General features: G+C 31.9%; 2 protein-coding genes, 1 long non-coding RNA gene and 1 pseudogene across 3 annotated transcripts; 2 read left to right on the top strand and 2 right to left on the bottom strand.

Moving 5' to 3' along the window:
• Positions 1–3,090: 3,090 nt before the first annotated feature.
• On the top strand, positions 3,091–5,611 carry LOC138940478 (uncharacterized; annotated as a pseudogene).
• Positions 5,612–5,745: 134 nt separating this feature from the next.
• Positions 5,746–7,733, bottom strand: LOC138940480 (uncharacterized). Its single transcript, XR_011448004.1, has 4 exons — positions 7,128–7,733; positions 6,823–6,985; positions 6,650–6,724; positions 5,746–6,566 (listed from the first exon to the last, which is right to left on the bottom strand). It is a non-coding gene; the product is annotated as an uncharacterized lncRNA (long non-coding RNA).
• A 1,301-nt stretch (positions 7,734–9,034) lies between these two features.
• On the top strand, positions 9,035–15,804 carry S1p (membrane-bound transcription factor site-1 protease). The gene is made up of 12 exons (XM_070309420.1): positions 9,035–9,958; positions 10,059–10,400; positions 10,603–10,787; positions 11,067–11,364; positions 11,478–11,629; positions 12,892–13,172; positions 13,240–13,342; positions 13,465–13,723; positions 13,808–14,082; positions 14,153–14,436; positions 14,693–14,966; positions 15,293–15,804. The coding sequence occupies exons 1-12, from the start codon at positions 9,422–9,424 to the stop codon at positions 15,657–15,659; spliced, it is 3,357 nt and encodes a 1,118-aa protein (XP_070165521.1). The 5' UTR covers positions 9,035–9,421; the 3' UTR covers positions 15,660–15,804.
• LOC138940479 (replication termination factor 2) lies at positions 15,524–18,177 on the bottom strand. Its single transcript, XM_070309421.1, has 3 exons — positions 17,956–18,177; positions 17,192–17,575; positions 15,524–17,094 (listed from the first exon to the last, which is right to left on the bottom strand). The coding sequence occupies exons 1-3, from the start codon at positions 18,022–18,024 to the stop codon at positions 16,702–16,704; spliced, it is 846 nt and encodes a 281-aa protein (XP_070165522.1). The 5' UTR covers positions 18,025–18,177; the 3' UTR covers positions 15,524–16,701.
• Positions 18,178–26,225: the final 8,048 nt, after the last annotated feature.

Below are 26,225 nucleotides of genomic sequence, written 5' to 3'. Positions count from 1 at the left end.
AAGAGGAGGGAGAGAGATTAATAAGGGAAGCAGGAGAGGCGAGAACGGAAAGTAAAGTATGGGAGATAGTTAATAGGGAGAGGAGGAAAAGGAAATGAGTAGAGGAAGGGATACAGATGAAGGAATGGAAGGAGTATTTTATGGGGTTATTAGGAGGAGTAGAAGAAAGAGTTCGGAGAGGAAGAGGGGGAAGGAATAGAAGAGAGATGGAAAGGGAAATAGAGTGGGAAGAAATAAATAGGATTATGAGTAATTTAAGGTTAAACAAAGCTATGGGGTTGGATAATATACCAAATGAAGTATGGAGATACGGGGGAGAAGATATAAGAAAATGGGCATGGGAAACATGTAATAAAGTATGGAGAGGAGAGGGATGGCCAGAGGGATGGAAGGAAGGGATAATAGCACCGATTGTGAAAAAAGGAGAAGGAGATAAAGTCACGGATTATAGAGGAGTGACGCTTATGTCAACGCTGTATAAAATATACACATCGATTCTGGCAGAAAGGTTAAGAGAGGAAGTAGAAGAGAAAGGTATAATACCAGAGAATCAGACAGGATTTAGAAAGGGAAGAGGGGTGATGGACAATATATATGTATTGAATTATCTGGCGCAAAGACAGATTAGTAGGGAGAAAAAGAAATTAGTAAGTGTGTTTATAGACTTGAAAGCGGCTTTTGACTCAGTAGACAGGGGAGTGCTGGTAAGAGTATTAAGGGAAAGAGGGGTTAGAGAGGGACTGATAGAAAGGATAGAAGAGGTGATAGGGGAGACAAAGAGTAGAGTGAGGATAGGAGAGGAAATAAGTGAAGAATTCTGGACGGGTAAAGGAGTGAGACAGGGTTGCCCATTAAGTCCGGTGTTATTTAACATAGTAATAGCAGATATGGAGGAGGAAATTGCCAGGGGAATTTGGGGTGGAGTTAAGTTGGGAGAGGGGAAGATATTTTCCATGGCATATGCAGACGATATAGTGCTGTTAACGGAAGAGGAAGATGAGATGAGGGCAATGTTAGCAAGGACGGAAAGATATATGGACAATAAGAGACTGGAGGTGAACGTATCGAAAACCAAGGTCATGGTATTTAGAAAGGGAGGGGGTAGGAGAAAAAGAGTAAAGTGGATGTGGAAAGGGAAGAAGATAGAGGAGGTTAAAGAAATAAAGTATTTAGGATACGTGTTTCAGGCAAATGGTAGACAGGAAGAGCATGTAAAAGACAGGGTAAGGAAGGCGGTGGGAATTATGGGGCAAGTATGGAGTATAGGAAAGAGAAAATTTGGAAAAGATATAGGGAAGAGGATCTGGCTTTTTGATGTATTAGTTTGGACGGTGTTAAGTTATGGAGCGGAGGTATGGGGCTGGAAGAAGAGGGATAGAGTAGAGAAGGTAGAAGAAAGATTCTTAAAGTGGTTACTAGGAGTAGACAGGAGAACACCAGGATATATGGTAAGGGAGGAATTAAAAAGAGATAAACTTAGAAGTAGGGCGGCAAGAAGAGCATGGAATTTCGAAAAAAGACTAGAAGAAGGGAAAGGAGGGGGTTTAGCGAAGGAGTGTTTGGAAGAAATCAAGAAAAGATCAGAAAAGGAAAGAGGAGTGTCGGAATGGGAGAAGGAAAGAGAGAGATATTTCAGTGAAAAAGGGCTAGAGGAATTGGCATGGAATAGAGAGGGAGAGGGAGGGATGATAGAGTATGAGGAAGTGGAAAGGAAAGACAAGGAGTTACAGAGGGAGGAGAGAAAAGAAAGAATAGAGGAGTCGAGGTTTAATAGATGGTACAAGAGAATAAAGAGTGAGGGAATACCAAAGTATTTAAAAAAGGGTTGGTCGGAGAGGAGGTGGGGAAGGGTGACAAGATTTAGGCTAGGTAATGAAATGAGGGAAAGTAGGTATTGGGAAAGTGAAGAGAAAAAAGTATGTAGGGTGTGTAATAGAGAGAGAGAGACATGGGAACATGTATGGGAGGGATGCGGGAGAGGAGAAGGAGAGGGGGAGGAAAGCTGGCAAGAGGCGGTGGAAAGAATATTAGGAGAGGAAGGGGAGGGGGAAGAATGGATGAAGGAAGTATTGAGGAGAAGGGAGGATAAGGCAGAGGGGAGGGAAGGGGAGGAAGAGAGGGAGTGAAAGAATGAGAGAGAGTGATTGAGAAAGGAAGGAAGGAGGAGAGAAGGTGAAGTAAAGGATTAAAAACCGGAAGCGGAGGTCCAAAATAGATTAAGAAGGGTTAGGAATTTAGCGTGTGTGTGTGCATAGGCAGGAAGGAAAGATTGAATAAGGATAGCATAAGTTAGTTTAAATAGTTTAAGTAGTATAAGTTAGATTAAGGAAATGTATGTGATAAGCTAAGGGATGTAAATATTTGTAACCCCTTTGGGGAACAATAAAGATATTCTATTCTATTCTATTCTACATAAAATAATTATAATATATATAATTTCAATAATAACACATATAAATTGTCCATAATATGTATTAAAATAAAAAAAATCAAGCGCAGCTAACAAAAAATATATATAAATCCATAATATTTTTATATTTTTGATTGAAACGGCCGATTTATGTATGTCCATGCTAGATCTATAATTGTGGATCTAGCATGAACATGTACCAATCGATCGTTTTACTATGGCTGCGGTCGAGAAGACGCTAGAAAAACTTTGAAGCGTTTGGTTGACCAATCAGGACATAAAGAATAAACATTTCTTTGTTCTGATTGGTTAATGCAACGCCTCGAAGCATTTCTAGCGTCTTCCTGGCCGCAGCCACTGACACCGAAAAGTGGATCCGGCCACGAAATTCCGCCGGCTCTAAAATAGATCCAGTTAGCGCCACTGTACCGGCTAGACAAAGCGTTACAGGAAAAACGGCGGCGTGACCCCTCTCAGGCTTCTCTCTGCTATGGTGTAAACCCAGCTTTAAGGCTATCGCACACAAAATGCATAGAACATAGACATAACAGAGCATAAGCATAAGAAAGATATTCAACGTACACAAATATGCATAAACATAAATTTTGGCCAATCAGGATTGAGGAATAATAGCTGTCATATAAGAATATACTTCTAACCCTAAATATTACTAACATGTGTTAAAATGGGTACATATGATTACATTTATACTGCAATAATATCAGCGAGTTATATGCTTTTGCGAAAACGTAAACGAAATAAAAAACGATTGTGCTAGGTATGACCAATATATATGCTTCGACCACTATTTGGTGACTTCCAACATCTTTTTCAAGAATTAAAAGAAGATGCGACAATATTTTTTAAATACACGAGAATGAATATCTCTATTTTTTATAAATTATTAAATATATCGCGACTTCATCTAGAAAAAAGAAATTGGAGAGCATTACCGGCAGAACAACGGCTTATTATTATGCTCAGGTATTTGTAAATGCTTTTAATTCTTACTGTAAATTTGTATTGTTTTCACTAATAATTTTGCCTTATTTTAGATTTCTTGCAACAGGAGATCAAGTATCCTCGATTGCATTTGCACATCGAATAGGTGAATCAATTATTTATAAAATTATTAAAGAAACATGCACAGTGACAATGAAAGTTTTAAGTCCCATGTATTTAAACCCATCTAAAGAAGAAGATTGGAAGAAAATAGCTGCTGGATTTTGGAATCATTGGAATTTTCCCAATTGTATTGGAGCGATCGACGGGAAACATTTTGTTATCAAAACCTAACCTCCAAATTCCGGTAGTTTGTACTTTAATTATAAAAAAAGTTTTAGTATTGTTTTATTAGCTGCGTGCGATTATCAGTATAGATTTACTATAGTAGATTGTGGTGCATGTGGTAGCGCAAGTGATGGCGGTATATTTGCACAATCTGAATTCGGAAAGTGCTTAAACAGTAATGATCTTAATATACCTGTAAAAGATTGTAAGTTACCTCTATCAGATATAGAAATACCTTATTATTTTGTTGCTGATGAGGCGTTTCCATTATCGAAACGAATAATGCGACCTTATCTTGGGCAGTTTTTGAATGAAAAAAAATCTATTTTTAACTATCGTTTATCAAGAGCTAGACGTATTATTGAGAATACATTTGGAATTCTGGTCTCAAGATGGAGAATTTTTCAACGTTGTATATGTTTGAACCCAGAGCATATAGATAAGATAATCATGGCTGCAATAAATTTGCACAACTTTTTAATGACCGAAAATAATAGTGTAATAGGCGAAAATACTTACTGTCCTCAAAATTATGTCGATAGTTAAGACAACACAGGACAGATTACACAAGGTGCATGGAGGTTTAATCTAAATAATGTAAATAATTTGCGACGTACTAATATGCATAAAGCAATAAGAGAAGCATATATTCAAAGAGATATTCTATCTGAATATTTGTCATCACCACAAGGTGAAGTATTGTAACGGGGTTACTTTTCGCGAGTGCGTGGATGAGCTCGGTCGAGATCAGGGCTCGTGAAAAGGTGAGACATACGAAAGATTTAGTTAACAGATATCGTCTTTATTTGCCTCGTTCGGCAATGGTCGATTTACAATAGTTAACGCGCGGCGGATGATGCAATGCGCTAGATGCAATGCGTGTTTGTGATTCGGTGCGCGATGTTCGATATATCGAACCGCTTATAATATGCGTAAAACCGTGTTTATTTTGACGGCACGCGAAACGCGCAAGAAATTGGGCGCGGTCGGTCGGCGTGTGTACGGCAAGGCCGTGTTTATTTTGACGGTGCGCGGAATATAATGGAATATTAGGTGACAGGTATTTCGGCGCGGTGATTATAATTCGCGAGTCTTAAAATGGTTTTGATCGTTGTCGCGGGATTAATCGCGTATTCCCAGTGGTAGGGGAATGCGAGCGGAGATCGAGTACCCTCGACCGGGCGGAGAACTCTCCGTCCCTGCTTCCGTTCGCGGAGTTACGGATAGCGCGGCGGAGTCGAGAAAACTCGACGGGGCAGCGAACTCGCAAACCCATGGTCCGGCTGGCTGGAGTGGTCGGATGATAGACCGTAATCTAGGAGAGCGGCGAACACTCCGCTCTCGTCGAGTTAGTCGGATTTGTGTCAGGAGTTCGGAAACTGCACGGAAACCGAGAATGCTCGGCGAACACGTCAACCTCACGTTCCGTCGTTGCTGCGAATTTCAGGATCGGTTCTGGTATCTCGGAGCGTACTGCTCGAGCGGATTCAGGAATCGTTCTGGTCCCGAGATGCCGAAACGCTGTCTTTTTATACCCGAGCGTCTATCGGTAATTGCGTCGTTCGCCCCCGGGTGGGGATAACGACGCGTTGTTTTCGGCGGGTAATTACGGTAAACGCGTCGCTTCCCCTGGGCGAAACGACGCGGCATTTCGGCGGGTGACGCTCGGGATCTTCCGGCAGCGTTCGGTTGTGCTCGGGTTTCGGCGTAACGGCGGCCGTATAACGGCCGTATGGTTGTTTATCATAACCGCGGTGATTGAAGTATTAAAAAAGGGCGCTGGGCGCCTCTGCCACTGCCCGGCTGGTGTTCGCCGGGCGGCAGACTTCCGGCTGGCTACGTGCCGGGTAACGATGGAGGGGTGCATCGTTACAGTATCATGGCAAATAGAATATATTCATAGGGGATATAACAGAGATATATCATAAAAATAACTTTATAAACTTTTATAAACTTTGATTTATATATTATATAAATATACAATAAAATATTTTATGCATATGTATTTTTTATAACTATTTAATAAAACCTTTTATATCATAGATTATACAATATTTTCATACTCTGACCCTTTAATTGAGTTTTTTGTTCCGAGGTTTTTCTTAATTGGCATGCAACTGCTTTAGCAAAAATTTCTTTTTCATCCATTTCAGTTACATTAGGGGATATTTTATTCTCAGTTTTGTTTTCTAAATGCGATGAAACCACTGACGTTAATCTTAAAAAAGATTCTTCCATTTTATTATCTGTTAAAAGTGTGTGTTTAATTTTTTTGGTGGATCAGATGATATGCCTGACGAAGAGTCAAGAGACAATGCTGGAGATACTGATTTTCGATCAAGTTGTGATAAAATTATTTCATTAAGTGAAGCTTTTGAATGTGCTGCTGGAGGAACTGTTTTGTTTCTTAATAATGTTTCTGAACATTCTAATAGAGAGAATATTTCATTGTTACTAAAAGCATCTGGGCTATGTGGTGAAGGAAAATCATCATTGCTATCAAATGATTCTGAAGAAGAAAGTGAGGAGGAAGAATGTGTTAATATTAATTCATCTTCAGTATTGATATATAAAGGTTTGCATAATTCTGAAAATTTTATATTTGTTATAATATCTGCAGGTACAGGATTAATAGAAGATGGTCTGCATTGGTTCCACATATTTATCTGGGAATAAATATCACTATTATGTGAGCAAGATGTCAGAACTGAATGAGAATGGGAGTGTAATGCAGAAGGTATCGATGAATTAGTGGACGCTACTGTTGCTGATGCATTCACAGTCTTTAACATTGGTTTAGGTGATTTATTGATTATATCATTTTCGTTACTTGATCGAATCTGATTCCTTGATATATTTGAAGATCCTGTAATTAAAATTATATTTAAAATAATAACCCACACAATATTTTCTAAACAAATATTATTAGCTGTCTAAATATAAACTTACCTAACTTTTCTGTTGACTCACTCGTCTTGATTGGATATTTGTTTGGAAGTCAAGTGCGATATATTAGTTATAGATCTGAATAAAATCATTTAAATCATTCAAACATAGGATTATATAAATGTTTTACAAATATATTAATATAACTATATAAGAGTTCGATAAAAGAAACTTACTTCCTATTCTTGACAAATTTGAACAAAAAATTCATTTGTTCGTATAAAGGAAATGATTGCCTCATTGTACTTCCACTTCCACTTCTTGTTTCTATTTCTCGTAATTTCTTCTCACGAGAGTATCGCTCGCGTAGTCTTGCCCATCTCGTTTGACAATCTGAAGCTAAAAGATATAGAAAATATAAATAAATCTATTATATTAAATATATATACATAAGAAATATATTGTAATTATTAGAATAAGACATGAAAGAAATTTTATGACTGCACGCAATACTGATATAAAAGAAAAATGTATTCTATACCTGTTGCGTTTAAGATTTCTCCTATTTCCTTCAATGAGTTATTTCTTTTTATAATATCTTTGAAATCTTTTGATTCTTTATCATAACCCAGATAGCAAAATGCTAGCAGCATGCGCGCAGATTGGCAGCAAATTTAATTAGAATTCCATGCCAAAACCATAGCCATCTGTGACCACATTAAGCTCAGGTTTTGTCGACAGAGCCTGGTGATAGGCAATGTGAGCAGATTGGCAGCAGAAACCACGCAGAGCCTGCGCGCAATCTGACGGCAGATTGACAGCAGAAATCGAGCAATTTCTAGACATTTATATAAAATGGTACATTTAAATGGATTTAAACATTTAAAGGGTCTCGAGTCCAAGTAGCAAAATGACAGTAAATTTTGGTCACAAAATAACCAATTAGAGTTAATCCTAAAGCTAGGTCTCATAAGATTCAAAAATGACGTCAATAGTTGATATGTCACATTTACGGGATGTCATTTTCTGACGTTTGTATTAATAACATAAATTTATAATATTAATAATATGTATTAATGTAATACATATATGAAAATTTGAATAATTAATTTATGAAATTAAATCAAAATTAAAATATTTTATTTATATGGAAGTTAATTTCTATTTTATATCTTAAATAGATATAATAACGAACGATTTTCACTTATTTGGATAATTTCTTTCCAAATAAGTGAAAATCGGATATTTATCTGTCTGATTTTCTAAAAATTAGTTTAATATCTGAATTCCCGGTACGGGAGTCGTACCAGAAATTAAATTGATAGAAATAATTACGATGTTATTAGCCGCATTTTGCAGGCATTATATATACGCTCGTAACAAGAACTTGAATACGGATATAGAAAATGAATAGTGCGCCGCATAGCTGTAAGCGAATAAACTATACTATTTCAATAAATTATATAAATGCTAAAATCTGCAGATTCTGTTCGATTTCTACTGCCGATTTGCCATCAGATTGTGCGCGCGCAGATCTTGCTCGATTTCTGCCGACAACCTGATGTCAAGTCATGTTAGCAGATCCTGCTCGATTTCTGCTACCAATCTGCCGTCAGATTGCGCGCGCGCAGATTCTGCTCGATTTCTGCTATCAATTTGACATCAAATTGCGTTGTGCAGATCCTGCTCAGTTTCTGCTGGCTATCTGCTATAATAATTCTATGCAAATCCTGCTCGGTTTCTGCTACTGATCTGCTGTCAAATTATGTCAGCAGGTTTTGTAACATTTCTGCTGACATTCTGCTATCATTATCTGATATAACAGACTTTGTATACAATCTGGAATCTTTCTGCTGACAAAAATTTGTAGTAGACGTTTGGCAAAATCTGTTCGAACAGACTTGGCTATCTGGGAAGATGCGGATAATCTTTAACCAGATCTATCAATAAAGAATCTTCCTCTCTCGCAGTCATTGCATTAAGCATTCTGCTTTCATCTTCATCTTCTTCATTTTTTCTTTTTTTAATAAAATAATTATTATGATCTTCCATTTTAGCGTCACTAATTTATTTATTAAATGCAGTCTTGATATACTGGACATTTGGATAGTGAATGAATACGTACGATACGATGGAACTAGTTTGTTATCGTGGCGGAAACTCGCGTCTGGCATATGATTGGTTGTGCATAAACCATACCATATGCATAGAAATTTCGTTCTTATAGATTTTTTTATTTCTATGCACATGTTTATGTTCATGCTTATGATATGCTATGTAAATCAATATGGCGATTTTATGTTCGATGTTCATTGGTCCAGACGGTCTTATGCTATGCATATGCAGCTATGCCAATTTGTGTGCGATAGCCTTTAGACTACTTCGATGCCGTGCAACGGCGATTCGAGATTATGAGCACCTGGCAACACTGTTTTGTATTTTTATGCTAATAAAAAAAAAATAAAATAAAAGAACTTGTCTATCAACATTTTACAGATTAGGATGTGTGAAAGAAATTGAAGAATTACATATGAAAATTGGAAAAAAGAACGAGAAGTGTGAATGTCCATGACTGTTTTCAGAATTATTTTGGATAATTATTCCAAAGCCATAAAATTTGAAGTGCAATACAACTTGAATACAGAAACTATTAATTGATATTTAACATATAAATATCGAAAATAAAAGAATGATGAGTATTCTGTAATGGACAGAAATATTACTCTCAAATATCGTCACTCTCTTTGGACTGATAAAGATATTTTTACAAGAGAAATTTTACTAAGTATACTATAACCTTAGAATGACACATAGAACTCAGTCAATATAAATAGTATGAAGTTGCACATATTGCTATATGTTCTTTTGTTATTATTTAATATTGTTTTTGTATCAAGCCATGATCATTTAAACAGCATCTTTGAAAAATATGATAATGTTACTACTAAATCTCTACCATATGATGTACCTGTATCTTCAAGCACTTCCTGCTGTGATATGCAGGAGGTAAAAGTTATATTTTCTTCTAGCATAGTTGAAAATGAATACATAGTTAAATTTAAGGGTTATTACAAAGCAGATGTACGAGAGAATTACTTAAGAGCTGTGTTAAGCTCATTTGATATTAAAAATTGGAAAATTATACCCCGTAACAATGCAGCATCCAAATATCCTAGCGACTTTGATATTGTGAATTTAAAAGAAATAGATCAATACCAAGCATTAAAAGCTCTAAATAACCATCCACTTATAAAAACAGTGACATCTCAAAGACTTATACATAGAACTTTAAAGTTTATTAACACAAGTGATTCTTATGTCTTAGCATATGAAAACTCCAAGAAAAGAATCAATAATCTTCCTTTTTCTCATGTAAGTTCTAAAATTGTCAATATTTTGAATAGTATTGTGTCAAACTGAGACAACTTTGTATATGTATAAGATTTTAGTATTAAATAACGGAAAATTTCAGAAAATTCAACTTAGACAATCAATAAATCGACATACATTTAGAAGATTATTAAGAGTTATACCAAGACAAATTACAAATATACTTGAAGCTGATACATTGTGGAGGATGGGCATTACTGGAAAGAATATAAAAGTAGCAATATTTGATACCGGACTTGCTGCTAGTCATTCACATTTTAAGAACATCAAAGAAAGAATAAATTGGACAAATGAAAATACTCAGGAGGATGGTCTGGGTCATGGCACATTTGTAGCAGGTGTTATTGCATCATCTTCTAATGATTGTTTGGGTTTTGCTCCAGATGCAGAGCTTTACATTTTTCGTGTTTTTACGAATACTCAGGTATCTTTCTCATACTTTTTTTACTTATAATTTTATGAAATTATTTTATATAAAAAATGTCATCAACAGAATTATTTAAGATATTATGAACAAAATAATATGATATTATTAAATAAAATAATATGACATACAAACTCAAATTAATGCTTATATTGTTATGTGATAACATTTTTATCTAATAATATCTTCAAATATATGGCAGGTATCTTATACTTCATGGTTCTTGGATGCATTTAATCATGCTATATTTCGTGAAGTGACAGTGTTAAATCTAAGCATTGGTGGTCCAGATTTTATGGACCAACCATTTGTTGATAAAGTATGGGAAGTTACAGCTAATGGTATCATTATGGTATCAGCGATTGGTAATGATGGACCTTTATATGGGTAAATAAAATAATATTACAATTTCTATATTGAAATATTTAAAAAATGATTTGTACAAGAATTAGAAATTTTTGTATTATCAAATATGAAAATTGCTTCTGTCTTTAAAAAAATGACTTCGACTTTTATTAACTGAATACTTTTATTTAGTTTAATGAGTATTACTTTCTAAAACCCTCTCTGATAAGCGTTCCTTTTTTTAATATTCTATATATTTAAAAAAAAAGTATGAGTATTGATCTGTACATATTTATATGTTATGCTATTTTGTTTATATAGCACCTTAAATAATCCCGCCGATCAAATGGATGTAATTGGCGTAGGAGGCATTAGTTGGGATGATCAACTAGCGAGATTTTCTTCACGCGGTATGACCACATGGGAATTACCATATGGATATGGTAGAGTTAAACCTGATCTTGTCACATACGGATCAGGGGTAAGAGGGTCTGCTTTACAGAACGGGTGTAGACCTCTTTCTGGTACTTCTGTTGCTAGTCCTGTTGTTGCTGGTGCAGTTGCACTATTAGCTAGTGCATTTGTACAAACAAATGAATCTAGACTTATTAAAAAGAAGGTAATTAAATGCATCAATTTTTCACGTTCATGATTTGACATACAGAGCATTATAAAATAAAATCCTATTGTGTGTCCTGCTTATAATAATATATAATAATAAATTTTTATAAGATAACCCCAGCAAGTATGAAACAAGCATTGCTAAATTCAGCCCGCCGTTTACCTGGGATTGGTATGTTCGAACAAGGAGCGGGAAAATTAGATCTCCTACGAGCGTTTCGTTTTTTACAATCCTATACTCCTGTTGTTACACTCAACCCAAGGTAAACTTCTTTAAATATAGAAAATACATTCTCTTTTGTCTACTATTTGATCTTAATATCTAAATATTGAGTATCTTTAACTGTATAAATTGATCATTGATGCATATATGTGTATGTGCAATTATCATTTATTTTATTCTTTCCAATGAAAGGATCATGACTTTTGTTATTTCTCTGAAACCAAGTAATATTTTTGTCTAAAAATTTTTTTTGAAAATTGTATTATTTTTTAAATATCTTTAACAAACATTTAAAATAGATTATCCTGTATATTGATATGTATGTCATATATGTATGTATATATTGGCTATATGCAGGGTGAGTCTTTCTAATCTTAACAGGCAAATATCTCAAAACCTGAAAGTTTTAGAAGGAAATTTTTTAGACAAAAGTTGTTTAGTTCTGAGGGGGAAAAGAGATAGGAATATTAGTTAGACCTTGGATGGCATTGTTAAGGTCATATCTAGGTCACATTGAATTTTTTAAATTGAAACCTCTATTTTTTATTACATATTCTAATAGCCTTTGTCGAGATCTTTTCAAAACTCTATGGTAAAGTATGTTTTCATTAAGTACTTTTTGAGTTATTTTATATCTTAATCTGATATATTTTGATATAAAAAATAAAATATCTCGTAAAATATTTAGTTTTCGGTAATATCACCGTAATACTTTTATGTACAGAATGATGAGATAAATCAATTAGTGTAAAAAAAACAAATAATTGTTAAAAAAATACATTATAAATAATTACATACTTTTTCTTAAAAACAATTATTTTTTTTATATCGATTGATTTGTCTCATTATTCTGTACATAAAAATATTACAGTAAGATTATCGAAAACTAAATATTTTACGAGATATTTTATTTTTTATATCAAAGTATGTCAGATTAAGATATAAAATAACTCAAAAAGTACTTAATGAAAACATACTTTATCATAGAGTTTGAAAAGATCTCGAGAAGGGCTATAAGAATATGTAATAAAAAATAGAGGTTTCAATTTAAAAAAATGCAATGTGACCTAGATATGACCTTAACAATGCCATCCAAGATCTAACTAATATTCCTACCTCCTTTTCCCCTCAGAACCAAACTTTTATCTAAAAAGTTTTGAGATATTTGCCTGTTAAAAGATTAAAAAGACTCACTCTGTATATAAAATAAAAATAATAAATAAATAATATTAAGCAATATTATATAAAATCTTGATTATTAATGATGCAGTAATTAATTTCTTGCTTTTGTTAAATGATTAGTTATATAGATTTGACAGAGTGTCAGTATATGTGGCCGTACTGTACTCAAGCTATGTACCATACTGGTATGCCAACAATAATCAATATAACTATAATAAACGGTTTGGGTGTAGCTGGAAATGTAGTAAATCTTACTTGGCATCCGTACGTCGGTAACGGCAATGGTGAACATATTGATATAGCAATGACATATAGTGATATTTTATGGCCATGGTCAGGCTGGTTAGCAGTTGCTATAACAGTTCCATCAACATCTCAGAACTGGCAAGGCATCGTACAAGGTTTATAATATTAATTTTATTTTTTTAATAAATTATATATGTATATTATAATAGATTATATTTTTAGGCCATATTTCACTCACAATTGAGAGTGATGGAGTAGGTAAATTACAACAATCGGTAGTAAAACTTCCATTACAAGCAAAAATTATACCTACACCTCCCAGACAGTAAGTACATATAATATATAATAATTAATATATATTATTTTTGAATGTATGTATTACATGTTTTATATGTTTAATTAATTATTCATATTTCTCTCTCTCTCTCTCTCTTATTTTTTCTTCAGTAAACGTATCTTATGGGATCAGTACCATAATTTGCGATATCCACCCGGATATTTTCCCAGAGATGATTTGCGCGTAAAGCATGATCCGCTCGATTGGAATGGAGATCATATACATACTAATTTTAAAGACATGTATCAACATTTACGTAACGCTGGATATTATCTCGAAGTGCTAGGCCATCCATTTACTTGTTTTAATGCGAAAAATTATGGTACTCTACTTATTGTAGATACAGAAGAAGAATTTTTTCCTGAAGAAGTATGCATTTACCAAAAGATCATATTTCTTTTTGAGTCTTTTATTTATATATATATTAGCATAACAAATTGTTTTCACCTGCAGGTAGCTAAATTAAAGCGAGATGTAGAAAATGATGGCCTTTCAGTTATCATATTTGCAGACTGGTATAATACAACAGTCATGCAAAAAATCAGATTCTATGATGAGAATACTCGTCGATGGTGGATACCTGAGACAGGAGGTGCTAATATTCCAGCTATAAATGATCTTCTTTATCCTAATTGGGCTGTGGCATTTGGCGATGACGTACGAAGTGGTCAGTTCACCCTGGGTCAACATGCGCCAGTTACATTCGCGTCTGGCACTACACTAACTAGGTAAAGAATTTTGTGCATGGAAAATAGTTTTTAAAAATTCTATACAATAAGATTTTATATGTATTCCCAGATTTCCAAAGGATGGAATCATTCTATATGCAGAGTTATATGATCAAGGTCAAGAATTCCTGGAAAAAGAATCAGGAACATCTACACTTGTACCAATTCTTGGACTTTTACAAGTTGCTAGCAAAAAAGATGTTGAAGCAGCACATAATGATGAAACTAATAATGAAGCACCAGCAGATGAGAATAATAAAAAGAATTATATAAAAAAACAGACAAGTACTATGCCTGGTAGACTCGTTGTTTATGGAGATTCAAATTGTATTGATGACAGTCATTTACAAAAATGTTTGTATTGCAAGAAGAAAATATTGATGTTATAAACAATCAATATTATAAAAAAAATGAATATTAAATAATATTACATTTTATAGATATTATCTCGTTTTATAACTTTTTAAATAAATATTTTACAAGTTTTAAGTTTGCTATTTTGTATATATATACATATATATATATATATATATATATATATATATATATATATATATATATATATATATAGGATATTATTTACTAAAATGTTGTTATGCATAATTTTTAGCTTGTTTTTGGATGCTTGATGCTATCTTAGAATACACGACAACAGGTTATATACCTACTATTTTTATAAATGAAAATCAAAGAAAACACAAGACTATTAAAACAACTAGTAATATAGAGATTGGAAATTTACCACGTCGAATGGAAGGAAATCATTTTAGTCATCACAGTAAAGTATTGATGACCAATGGGCCAGCAAGCACTTTCAAACCTCTTCCATTATGCCCTATCCCTATTTATGCTGTACCAGTGTTAGTCAACGAATCTGTGCCAATGTAAGTTATTTCATACTTTTGCATACATACATGTCAATTCAATTTTAAATATTTCATAAACTTTGTACTTGTCAAATATTTTTTGTTCTAATCTTAATTCTGACAAAGTAAATGCATATTAGATAAAAATAGTCGAAACATTAAGTTTTAATGGCTCTGTAATTATAATGCAAATATAGATAAAATAAAAGTTATAGTTAAAAAAAAATGGATGATTCTGATGTAAAGTGCTCAAGCAGATTATGTATTTATTTTATCATTATTATTTGTCCTCAGATTTTCGTAGCTTCTGTATATATTTGAATATTTTCTCTTTATATTTATAGAAACCTTTACAAGCCCCAAAAACTATTATCTGTAGGAGACACTATAAGTGCAGTAAATTCAGTACTACAGGATACAGAGACTATGTGGCTTAAAAGAAGAGTTGGTGGTGCTAGTATTCCTACGATGCAACATCTTGACAGTGACATTAGTTATGATGTGACAGAAAATCATGGAGATCATCGATTGGTTGGATATCGATTGAAATATATAGCAGTAATGATTATTATAGTGATATTTATTGTTTATCTATTAAATCGATGGAAATATTTGGGGTCAAAGAGACATTCTTGCAGAAAACGTACAATTGTCAAAATACGTAGAGTCATTCAAACTATTGCTATGCGTAAAATACCTGCACAAATGTAATTTTATAATTTTATAAGAATTATCACACTATATTATATATAAAATACAATTAACATTAATTAATATAAATTTTTTAGACATTTATTTCCATTCTAAGAACTATACGAATTAGTAAAGAGAATTTATATATTATGTGCCTTTAAAATGTATATCCAATGTAAATTTGTTGATAATATCAATTATTTTGATAAAAGTTGCCTTCATTTGCCTTTATTAACCTTTACTAAAATTATACATAATCAATTTAAAATTAAAATTAAGCATTTTACTTCATTTTTGAACTTATAAATCTCTAAGTTATTATCTTTACTTGTTTCTTCATTTTTTAAATAATATTTTCAACAAAATAATTTTGAACTCTTGTATATATATTAGGGTGGTCATTAAAAAAAAAATTATCGCTGCCACCCCTTAAAAGAGTAGTAATTGATAAAAAAAAGTTCTGTAAAACCCCAAGTCTGTAAAGGGAACAGGTGGCTCTTGAAAATACAAGTTTAATAATTTGTTTTTTTTTCATTTTTATTATTAATACAAATGTGTTATAAATTATACAATTAATTAATTTGTTTTTACTTGAGCTGCTATTCACTTGACTTCATCTGTTATTATTCCTTACCTTTTAAATAAATTTACATTTTATACTCTTAAACAATTTGGAAAAAAAATATTCATCTTTAATTAAATCTTTGATTTGTAAAGTATCTACTTTTTTCAACAAATTTTCTCGATACAAAGGTTCAAGTAAATTTTCTTTTGTATCTTTTTGATATTTTTTTCTATAATCAGTTAAAATTTGTATACATTTGTATACATTTGTATACATTTGTATACATTTAATGCAAGAGTGCAATAATTTATTTACAAAAGATGAAGATCAGAAACAGTTTATTTCTAAACTTGTATTTTCAAGAGACATCTATTGCCTTTAATTTACAGACTTGAGGTTTTACAAAACTGTTTTTTTATTAATTACTACTCTTTTAGGGGGTGGCAGCGATAATTTTTTTTTAACGACCACTCTAATATGTATATATATATATAATTAGTTATAAAATGGATTATAAGTAATCCAATGTGCTCTATCTTGATCTGCAGCTGACTTATGAGTAGTAAAGATACTTTTGAAAACTTCTGATGCCTTAGGATCTTTTGCAATGCTATAATCGCTTTTAGCTTTTCTGTAAGCAGGATCATAAGCTTCACTTTGATCATTACTGAACTTAGGTATTACTTTGTCCTCCTTTTTCATCTTTTTTTTAAATACTTCGTCCATTTTCTTTTCTTCTGTCAGTTCATCATTGCTTAACTTTCTTTTTTTCTTTTGGTTAGCTTTCCGAACTAGTGCACGTTTCTTCATAAGTTCTAGATCATCACCTTCTGCATTTAATATGACAATGTCCATTTCTTCAAATGGTTGTTGACATTTATGACATGTCTATAAGAAACTTGATATTTTGTAAATCTTATTACAATTTCAAACTCACATTTAGTTAATGTCTTTCCATTTTATTAGTATTAAATTTTTTACTTACCATACTCTTTATTTCTTTGAGAGCACGTTCACTCATCACACAACCGCACGACCATAAGAAACAAAATTTGTATTTCCCATTCATTTCCAAACCAATAACTGGACAAATATATGGGCTTTTGCCTCCATCTGTATAACCATCTCCTTTTTCAGCTTTATCACCATCAAATGCAGGGTTTGGTGTCAAACTAAGATTCCTTACATCTTTCAAATGTTTAATATGTACAGCAGATTCTGGAAGCGTATTGCGATCTAAAAGACCTTCTAATACAGCTTCCTTGCTATATAAACGACCCAAACTACAACCCACAATTGGTAGTTGTAATGGCAATTGTCGTATTGTGCAATGCTTCCATTTGAAAGCTAGCTCTGCTTGCTTGTCTTTCTAAAAATAATTAAGTATTAATTAAATATTGTTTTCTTGCAGATGATAATTATATACAATGCAATATGTATATGTGAATGTATATGTACATGATAGACACATATAACACAGAAAAAGGAAAAGGAAAATATCAAAAAAAATTAATTAAATAAGCAATATTAATTTTTATTATTATAATGCAAATATGATTACGACATAAACTACGAAATAACTGGAGTTAAAGAAAAACATCAAAAAAATAAAAGTAAAATTAAAAATAAATAGATAATATTAAAGTAAAAAAATTACCAATTTTTAGATACTCAAAAACAATTTCATAAAATTCAACATTCGGTTTCTCTACAAAACAACAAACTTGTATCAATTCTTTTTAGTCTTACCTGTTCAGGTTTTTTTTTTACTCTAACGAGTTCATCTCTACGAGGAATAGTACCACCATCGCAACCCATAATAGTTTTTATAATTTACAAGAGAGAGAGAGAGAGAGAGATAGAGAAATGTATATTTACAATATATTTTATATTGTGAAAATATTGTAAAAATCGTCGAATAACCAAAGTAATATTGTGATGATATCGGCTATATTCATAGACATAGTATATCTAGACCATAGACATAGTATATCTAGACCGACAGACCGAGCGTTTACCTTTATTTAAGGGTCGACAGGAGAGACAGTAGAGACCTCTCGTGGGAAGCCGTGAATTTAATAGTCTACGTCCTACAGCCAAAATAAAGAGAAAATTGGATTCTAATGATGATATTCGTATTCAGCAGCATCGTCTTCTTAGATGTACAGAGCGTTTTTTTGGAAAAATGATCAAAATAAAAATTCTAATACCACAGATTAATAGACAGATAGCCAAAGGCCCGGATTAAGGCGAGACCGCCATTTCTCACTGATTTCAGCGCCATACCGTGGTTAGTGGCCAATGCAATAACTACGTTCTCAGCTTTACTTATCAAATTGGCAGCAAAGTATTTAATAATTATATTTATTTAAAATATTTATTTAAAATACTTTATTTTAAATAAACTATTTTTAGGTATATCCGCATATGCAATGAAATAAATTTCCTAAAATAAATTTTTCTTAGTCTTAAAAATTAATATAATGTAGAAAATATCTGCAATAAAAATTACTTTTATTTTTTTTCCTATTCTTGGAACAAAAGTATCAAGCATTTAAATCAAATCATGCATTTTAATCAAATTATGCTTTTAATTTATAGCTTTTTATTATTAATTTATTTTTACTTATTATTAATTCAATTAATTTTTTAATTTATAAATTCGGTTGGATGCCCTATAGTGCGCATCTATGCACATTAAAGACTATTATATACAAATTTACACAAGCATAATTAAGGGGATCCAAGGCTTGTCTGTTTTACCGACCAAAACGGTTATTATTTTGCACACCAAAATCTTTTTTTTTAGTTGAATAGAATCATAAATCCTTTTCCACGATTTAAGTACACATCGAAACAAAGATGAGACTTCACGAGTTTATGTTAAAAACGGAAAAAAACTCAGTTTTTTTATCGGCTTCTGGCGTCAGGTCGGAACAATACTTATATAATATAAAAATTTTACAATGTGTACGTGCAAAATAGGATGCCTCTCCGCTCGAAAATGCATCAAGGAATATAAGTGAACGTGTAGAAACGTGTTTGGAAGCCTAGTAAAAAAAATTACTGTCTCCAAAAATTTCGTACATATGTGTGTGTGCGAGATGGAAGCTCAAGAGCAAAACAGAGCAGTGGATTAGTTGCGTGATGTCGCGATAGGTAGAGCTGCAATCTTACATGACAAGGACAAACATAATCATACCATCTTTGTCTCTTTCGTGAGTGAGAGAGTAATATACATGTATGCACTAACTTTATTGCAATATCTTTTCTCTTTCGATCATACGCTCTGTCTCTTTCCAATCGCTCGCTCGCTATCTATTACGTATCGCGTATCGTTTAACTTCATGCTTCTTGAATATTCATTTACGCGTTCACTCGCGCTTCTCTCTCTCTCTCTCTCTCTCTCTCTCTCTCTCTCTCTCTCTCTCTCTCTCTCTCTCTCTCTCTGCTTGTTCATTATTATATTCTTTTATTCATTTATTCCTATTATTGTATTCTTTTATTTGCTCAACTTTTATTCTTTCTATTCTCGTCTCCCTACATGAAAATAAATAAATATATTTATTTTTATTTTATAAAGCATAAATGAGATATACAACAATAAGTTATTTTCTTTTTCTATTTAATTATAATTAAATACAACACATGTACATACAAAAATACACATAACCCAGACAGCACAAAACATCCTCAGGATCATCCTGAATATGTCCAGGACGGTTCAGAACATTTGTAGGATATTTTAAGATATTATTATAAATATATTTATAAAAATTTAATATGCATACATAATTATTTTTAGTTGTGTCAGCTATTTAATATAATTTAGAAATCTTAAGTATTATAATAAGTATTAATGTCCTATAAATGTCCAGTGGATAATCCCTGCATGTCCGTAGGATATATCTGCCCTGTCTATTATATTGGATGTCTTTTGGATTTCCAGCGGATATATACATGTGCAATTAATTGTTAACATTAATTTCGTTTAATATTAATAATTGAATTTGATGCGCACATTTTCATATATCCAAAATTATTATTTATTTAATATTTCATGAGAAATGTTACTGTTCGCAACATTTCAAAAACTTTACAAACAATAGTATTCAACCGCTAGTTCGTTTGTTTACTGCTATGCGACACGCGAACTCGTATTTGAGATTTGGTCATGAGAATTATATAAAGCTTGCAAAGAACAACTGACAGGAAATTACAAATGTAATTATTTTCTATCAGTTCAATTTCTGATGCAATCCCAACATAGGGAATTCAGATATTGGATTGTTTAGAAAATATTACACAACACAAACCTGGGAGCCAAACCTAAAATATTCATGTACAGCACGAAAGCCTCAAATATTAAAGAACGGTGAACTATTTTTAATATTGGCAGTAAATAACAAAACATAATTTTAATTTATTTTTAAATTTTAAAATTTGCTCCTTGAAACATACGAAAAATATCCCTAACATATCCTATAAAAATCCTTAGGATGTTCCACAGGATCTCCCTGGATTCTCCAGAGGTTAATATACGGCTATCATTTACTCTTCCTCAGGACATCCAGAGGAGATCTGAGGATTACAATGGGATATCCTGAGGATATCCTACATATATGTCCTGGATGCCCTTTGGACGTCCTAAGGACATCCTTGTGCTATCTGGGTTCTTGATAGAAAATGGAGGTATTGGAGATACAAATCCCATAGATAGAAAACATCTTTTTCCAAATCCTAGAACAAATTATAGTAAAATGTAATATAATGTTAACATATGGATATATATATATATATATATATAAAATCAAATGTTGTTATTTATAAAATTTAGCATAATAACAGTTATAATTTTATATAAAAAATATAGTTATTTAAATTACATTTGAATTGAATCTAGGATCGAATAACAAAGATGTCTGTGGGAAATCTATCCATCACAATCATTGCGCTATATATATAATCCCATGAGCAGTAATCGTATTTTTATCATTGCATGATTCAATCACAGTTTTGAGATTATTGCACAATAGCCAACGACCTGTAATTCTTCGACAATAAGCAACGAAATGACCAGGGGTATAACCAATGACACCTGCTAATTTGAAAATTGAAAGAGTAATTAATTATAACGCTTTTTCTAATTAATTAATGTTACGGTCTGTATACATACCCAGACAGCACAAAACATCCTCAGGATCATCCTGAATATGTCCAGGACGCTTCAGGACATTTGTAGGATGTTTTAAGATATTATTATAAATATATTTATAAAAGTTTAATATGCATACATAATTATTTTTAGTTGTGTCGGCTATTTTATATAATTTAGAAATCTTAAGTATTATAATAAGTATTAATGTCCTATAAATATCCACTGGATAACCCCTGGATGTCTGTAGGATATATCTGCCCTGTCTATTATATTGGATGTCTTTTGGATTTCCAGAGGACATATACATGTGCAATTAATTGTTAACGTTAATTTCGTTTAATATTAATAATTGAATTTGATGCGCACATTTTCATATATCCAAAATTATTATTTATTTAATATTTCATGAGAAACGTTACTGTTCGCAACATTCCAAAAACTTTACAAACAATAGTATTCAACCGCTAGTTCGTTTGTTTACCGCTATGCGACACGCGAACTCGTATTTGAGATTTGGTCATGAAAATTATATAAAGTTTGCAAAGAGCAACTGACAGGAAATTACAAATGTAATTATTTTCTATCAGTTCAATTTCTGATGCAATCCCAACATAGGGAATTCAGATATTGGATTGTTTAGAAAATATTACACAACTCAAATCCGGGAGCCAAACCTAAAATATTCATGTACAGCACGAAAGCCTCAAATATTAAAGAACGGTGAACTATTTTTAATATTAGATTTTTAATATTGGCAGTAAATAACAAAACATAATTTTAATTTATATTTAAATTTTTAAATTTGCTTCTTGAAACATACGAAAAATATCCCTAACATATCCTATAAAAATCCTTAGGATGTTCCACAGGATCTCCCTGGATTCTCCAGAGGTTAATATACGGCTATCATTTACTCTTCCTCAGGACATCCAGAGGAAATCTGAGGATTACAATGGAATATCCTGAGGATATCCTACATGTATGTCCTGGATGCCCTTTGGACGTCCTAAGGACATCCTTGTGCTGTCTGGGTACCTATATTTTTTCTCCAAATTCAAAATTATCAGAAAATCGCCTAGAGTACATTTCATTCCAGCAGTCATTTGGATGGTCATTGTGGTCTTATGTCAAGTTCAATAAAAATGTGGAAATTAGTCCAATTAATCTCCGTAGCAATTCCGTTACATTCCTTTTTGAGACATCAAATTTTGTAAATATGTAAATTAAATTGGATAGCTTTTTCTAACGCTCCAAATCCATTTCTTCCAATTGTTCTATGATTCACAGAAAGAAATGGAATGTTCTTTGGTTCGAAATTGCAATTATTACAGTCGTATGTCAATTCCGACGACGTCATACGTAATATAATGTTATAGAGTTGAATCTTGTTCATTTTGTTTGCTCTTAAGGACCAACGCACATGAAAATATTTTATTGAGTCTTTCATTTTAGAAATAAAAGACTCTGATTGGTTGAATTCTTTATGCCACGTGCATAACGCATAATGCATTTTTTTGAATACACAAATTTATTTAAATTACAAAAATGCGACTTTCCCAAATAAAAATATTAATGAATATGTTATTCCCAAATGATTTCTAATCGATTCCGTTCATAATATTTATTAAACATAATTAAGATCTGCTAACTTAACGCTCGATAAATTTTTATTATTACAAAAAAAATATTGTTTCCTAAATGTTAAAATGATTTTCCTTAACTTCCCCAAACGATTCCTAAATTATATAATATAAAATAATTAGAAAATATTTAATTTCTCTGCTAACTCTACGGCGGTTTTTCTCTGCTGGCAGTAAAATCGAAACACAGCACCATAATTTTCACTGCTGCCAACTACACTGTTTTTACTGGCAGTAACTAAACCTATTTTTGAACACATACCAAATGCTCTCTCTTGTGATTCTTTACTCATTGGTTTGCGATAAGTTTATCCCCCCACTATCGATATGTTCTTTCCTGTGATTCTTTCTTCATTGATACTTATATGTCTATGGTTTAGCTCACGAGTCAGCTGACAGCATTTAGTTCATAGTCTAGTTATCGAATGAGACGCAAGCAGCAGCACATAATTGTCATCACGTGAGAGGTCACAATGTTTTCTGCTGATTTTGTCGGCAGGTAGTGTCGTCCAGCTAGCGAGATCTTTTAAATTTCTGTGAAAAGTGCCAATCTGGCGATTGGTTGCATCGAAGACATTAACGATAACGAGACTCCAAACGACTTCCCGCTGGTACGTTCCATTACGTCCATTTTACCATCGACAATCGTCGATTATTGTCAATACTATGAACTTAACTGTCAATTTCACTGATCGGTGTTATAAACCAATTTAAGTATTTCTCGCGAATTTTTTTTGCCAAGACTTTTTCGCACATAAATGTAATATAATTGTTCGTTATTATATACTTATTTCACCGACGTGCCTCTTATTGATTTCGAAAGCGAATCTGATGTTCACCGACGCCATTGAATTAGCCTGAGACAACGGCTTTTCTTCTAATACGATGTTTCTCCTGCCGAATTTACGTATTAAAATAAAAATTTATCTAAGAACGTGTCACTTTTCTCGCGTTGTATTGTAGCGTCTTTGTGGATTGTTTTTTTTTTAATGTTGATTGGTGACAGATTCAGCGCGCCATTCGTATGTACGGTCACGTGGAAAACATTAATTATATAACATTAAGCAGACAATATTCGTTCGTGCCACACCCCCTTTTTCAGTACATTCGCCACATGTCCAATAATCTGCACAAATCTATTTTTTTTAATTTGACTACGTGCCTTCCATCTGACAATTATGCTTACTATTTCGGAAATCACGCAAATACAAGTAACATGGTATGCTTATGGACTTGATGCCTTGATAGGTGATAAACATGATAATAGCAGGTGGTCGGAAAAATTTAGTTTTGCGTTTATTGAGACTAACTTTGAGTATGATATATTTATAATTATTTATTTGTATAATACATTATAGTAGCATGCTAGTTGTTTCTAAGGTCTACAGACACAAACAAAGACACATATAATTTGTTGTTTTAGATTGTAATATATGTATATTGTGATATGTATGTATAAATAACATATATGTTTATAAATATCTGAGAATTATATATTAATGCTATAAAATATATTCTAACAATTAAAAGTAATTAGTTACTTATGCATAATATGTTATACTTCTATGTCATTATTTTTATATTATAATATATTTAAATAATTTAACATATAATATAAAAATTACATTCTTACACACATATTTATTTCAATTTTTATATGGAAATACCATCTTTATTTTTGTATAAATATTTTTATGAGTAGAAAAGAAAACTATGCACAATTTATGAAATTTATATTTTTGTAACTATACTTTTATCATGTATAGTTTATACAAGGTTCCAGATCAGATCAATGAAACTTTAGGATCTTATAGGAAACTGAATTTGGAATTAAAAAGTTCCTATAAACATAGATCTGGAAATGCTTCATTAAAAAGTTATAGCTAATAAACTTTCTGTAAATATAATTAATTATGATCAAAATTTAAGAAGAACACTTTTATGTTTGCATTTGCAATGTTTGCATTATGAATGTAGTGTTTACAAAAAGATCATTGAAAAGTGCTTTTTTCAAGTCTGCTTTTTTTGTTATTTGTAGGTTTTTTTTACTGCCTTATCAGAATTGAATAAAATTGGCGTAATTTATTTGTTATTTAATTATCCATTAAATTTATTTTGTTACTTTTTTTGAACAAATAAAGTATTTCAAAGTTATTTTTAAAAATCATCAAAAGAACATGATTTTTTAAAGTTTATTAGCTATAACTTTTTGACAAAGCATTTCTGGAACTATGTTTATTGGCACTTTTTTGTTCCAAATTCAATTTTCTATAAGATCCTGAAGTTTCATTGACTTGACCTGGAACATCCTATATATCTTTTATAGATAAAATTATTGAGAATATAATATTGTTGTTTCAGATATATTAAAAAATTATTTATAAAAAGATATATTAAAAATGACAGAATACTGGCTAATATCTGCACCAGGAGACAAAACCTGTCAGCAAACATGGGAAACTATGAACAACTTAACATCTAAGCAGCATTCTTTGTCAGTGAACTACAAATTTCACATTCCGGATCTAAAAGTTGGAACATTGGATCAATTGGTTGGTTTATCAGATGACCTTGGCAAACTTGATGCATATGTGGAGCAAGTAACACGTAAAGTGGCGACATATCTGGGGGAGGTTTTGGAGGATCAGAGGGACAAGTTGCATGAAAACTTGATGGCTAATAACAGTAAGTAAAAAAATATTTGTTGCCTTGTCACCTTTTTGACCTTGGTATTATTTAAACAACAATATCTAATAGAGGAATAAATTATTATTCTGAGTAAACTTAATTTATTTATATTGTATACATTTATAAAGTGCTTCACAATCATTTTATAATACTTTATTTTAAAAGTAAAATAGAATAAAAAATTCTGATACAAAAATGTCGATCACAATCAATTTTTTAGTTATAAGCTATCGAAGTTGGTCAATGATATAACATAAAAATTGTAAACTCTCAGGTCTATAATTATATTTACATGCATATTGAGATCTATCATTTATTATTGACTTTTACAAATCAGCTGTTAATTTAATGTTAAATTATTAATAATCAACTTGTCAATATCAATCGCTACAGTATACATAGTAATGGTATAAGAAGCAGCAAACCAAAACCAGTTATGCCATAAAAATTAATATTAGTTGACTTGTGACAATAATAGATGGCAGATCCTAGTATGCATGTAAATGTAGTTAAAGACCTGAGTATGGTAATTT

Source organism: Polyergus mexicanus, unplaced genomic scaffold, assembly GCF_030449975.1.
Source record: "Polyergus mexicanus isolate NDT 795.1 unplaced genomic scaffold, iyPolMexi1.0 SCAF_17, whole genome shotgun sequence".
Classification (NCBI taxonomy): domain Eukaryota; kingdom Metazoa; phylum Arthropoda; class Insecta; order Hymenoptera; family Formicidae; genus Polyergus; species Polyergus mexicanus.
Note: the sequence above shows the minus strand (reverse complement) of the source record. Positions and strands in the feature narration are given on the sequence as shown.

Coding starts and splice junctions, on each gene's coding strand:
- LOC138940479 (XM_070309421.1), bottom strand. CDS start 18,024: ATGGGTTGCGATGGTGGTACTATTCCTCGTAGAGATGAACTCGTTAGA. Junction 17,576..17,955: donor TAAAAAAAAAACCTGAACAG/GTAAGACTAAAA, acceptor AATTATTTTTAG/AAAGACAAGCAAGCAGAGCT. Junction 17,095..17,191: donor TCAAAGAAATAAAGAGTATG/GTAAGTAAAAAA, acceptor AGTTTCTTATAG/ACATGTCATAAATGTCAACA.
- S1p (XM_070309420.1), top strand. CDS start 9,422: ATGAAGTTGCACATATTGCTATATGTTCTTTTGTTATTATTTAATATT. Junction 10,401..10,602: donor GTGTTTTTACGAATACTCAG/GTATCTTTCTCA, acceptor AATATATGGCAG/GTATCTTATACTTCATGGTT. Junction 14,967..15,292: donor GTCAACGAATCTGTGCCAAT/GTAAGTTATTTC, acceptor TTATATTTATAG/AAACCTTTACAAGCCCCAAA.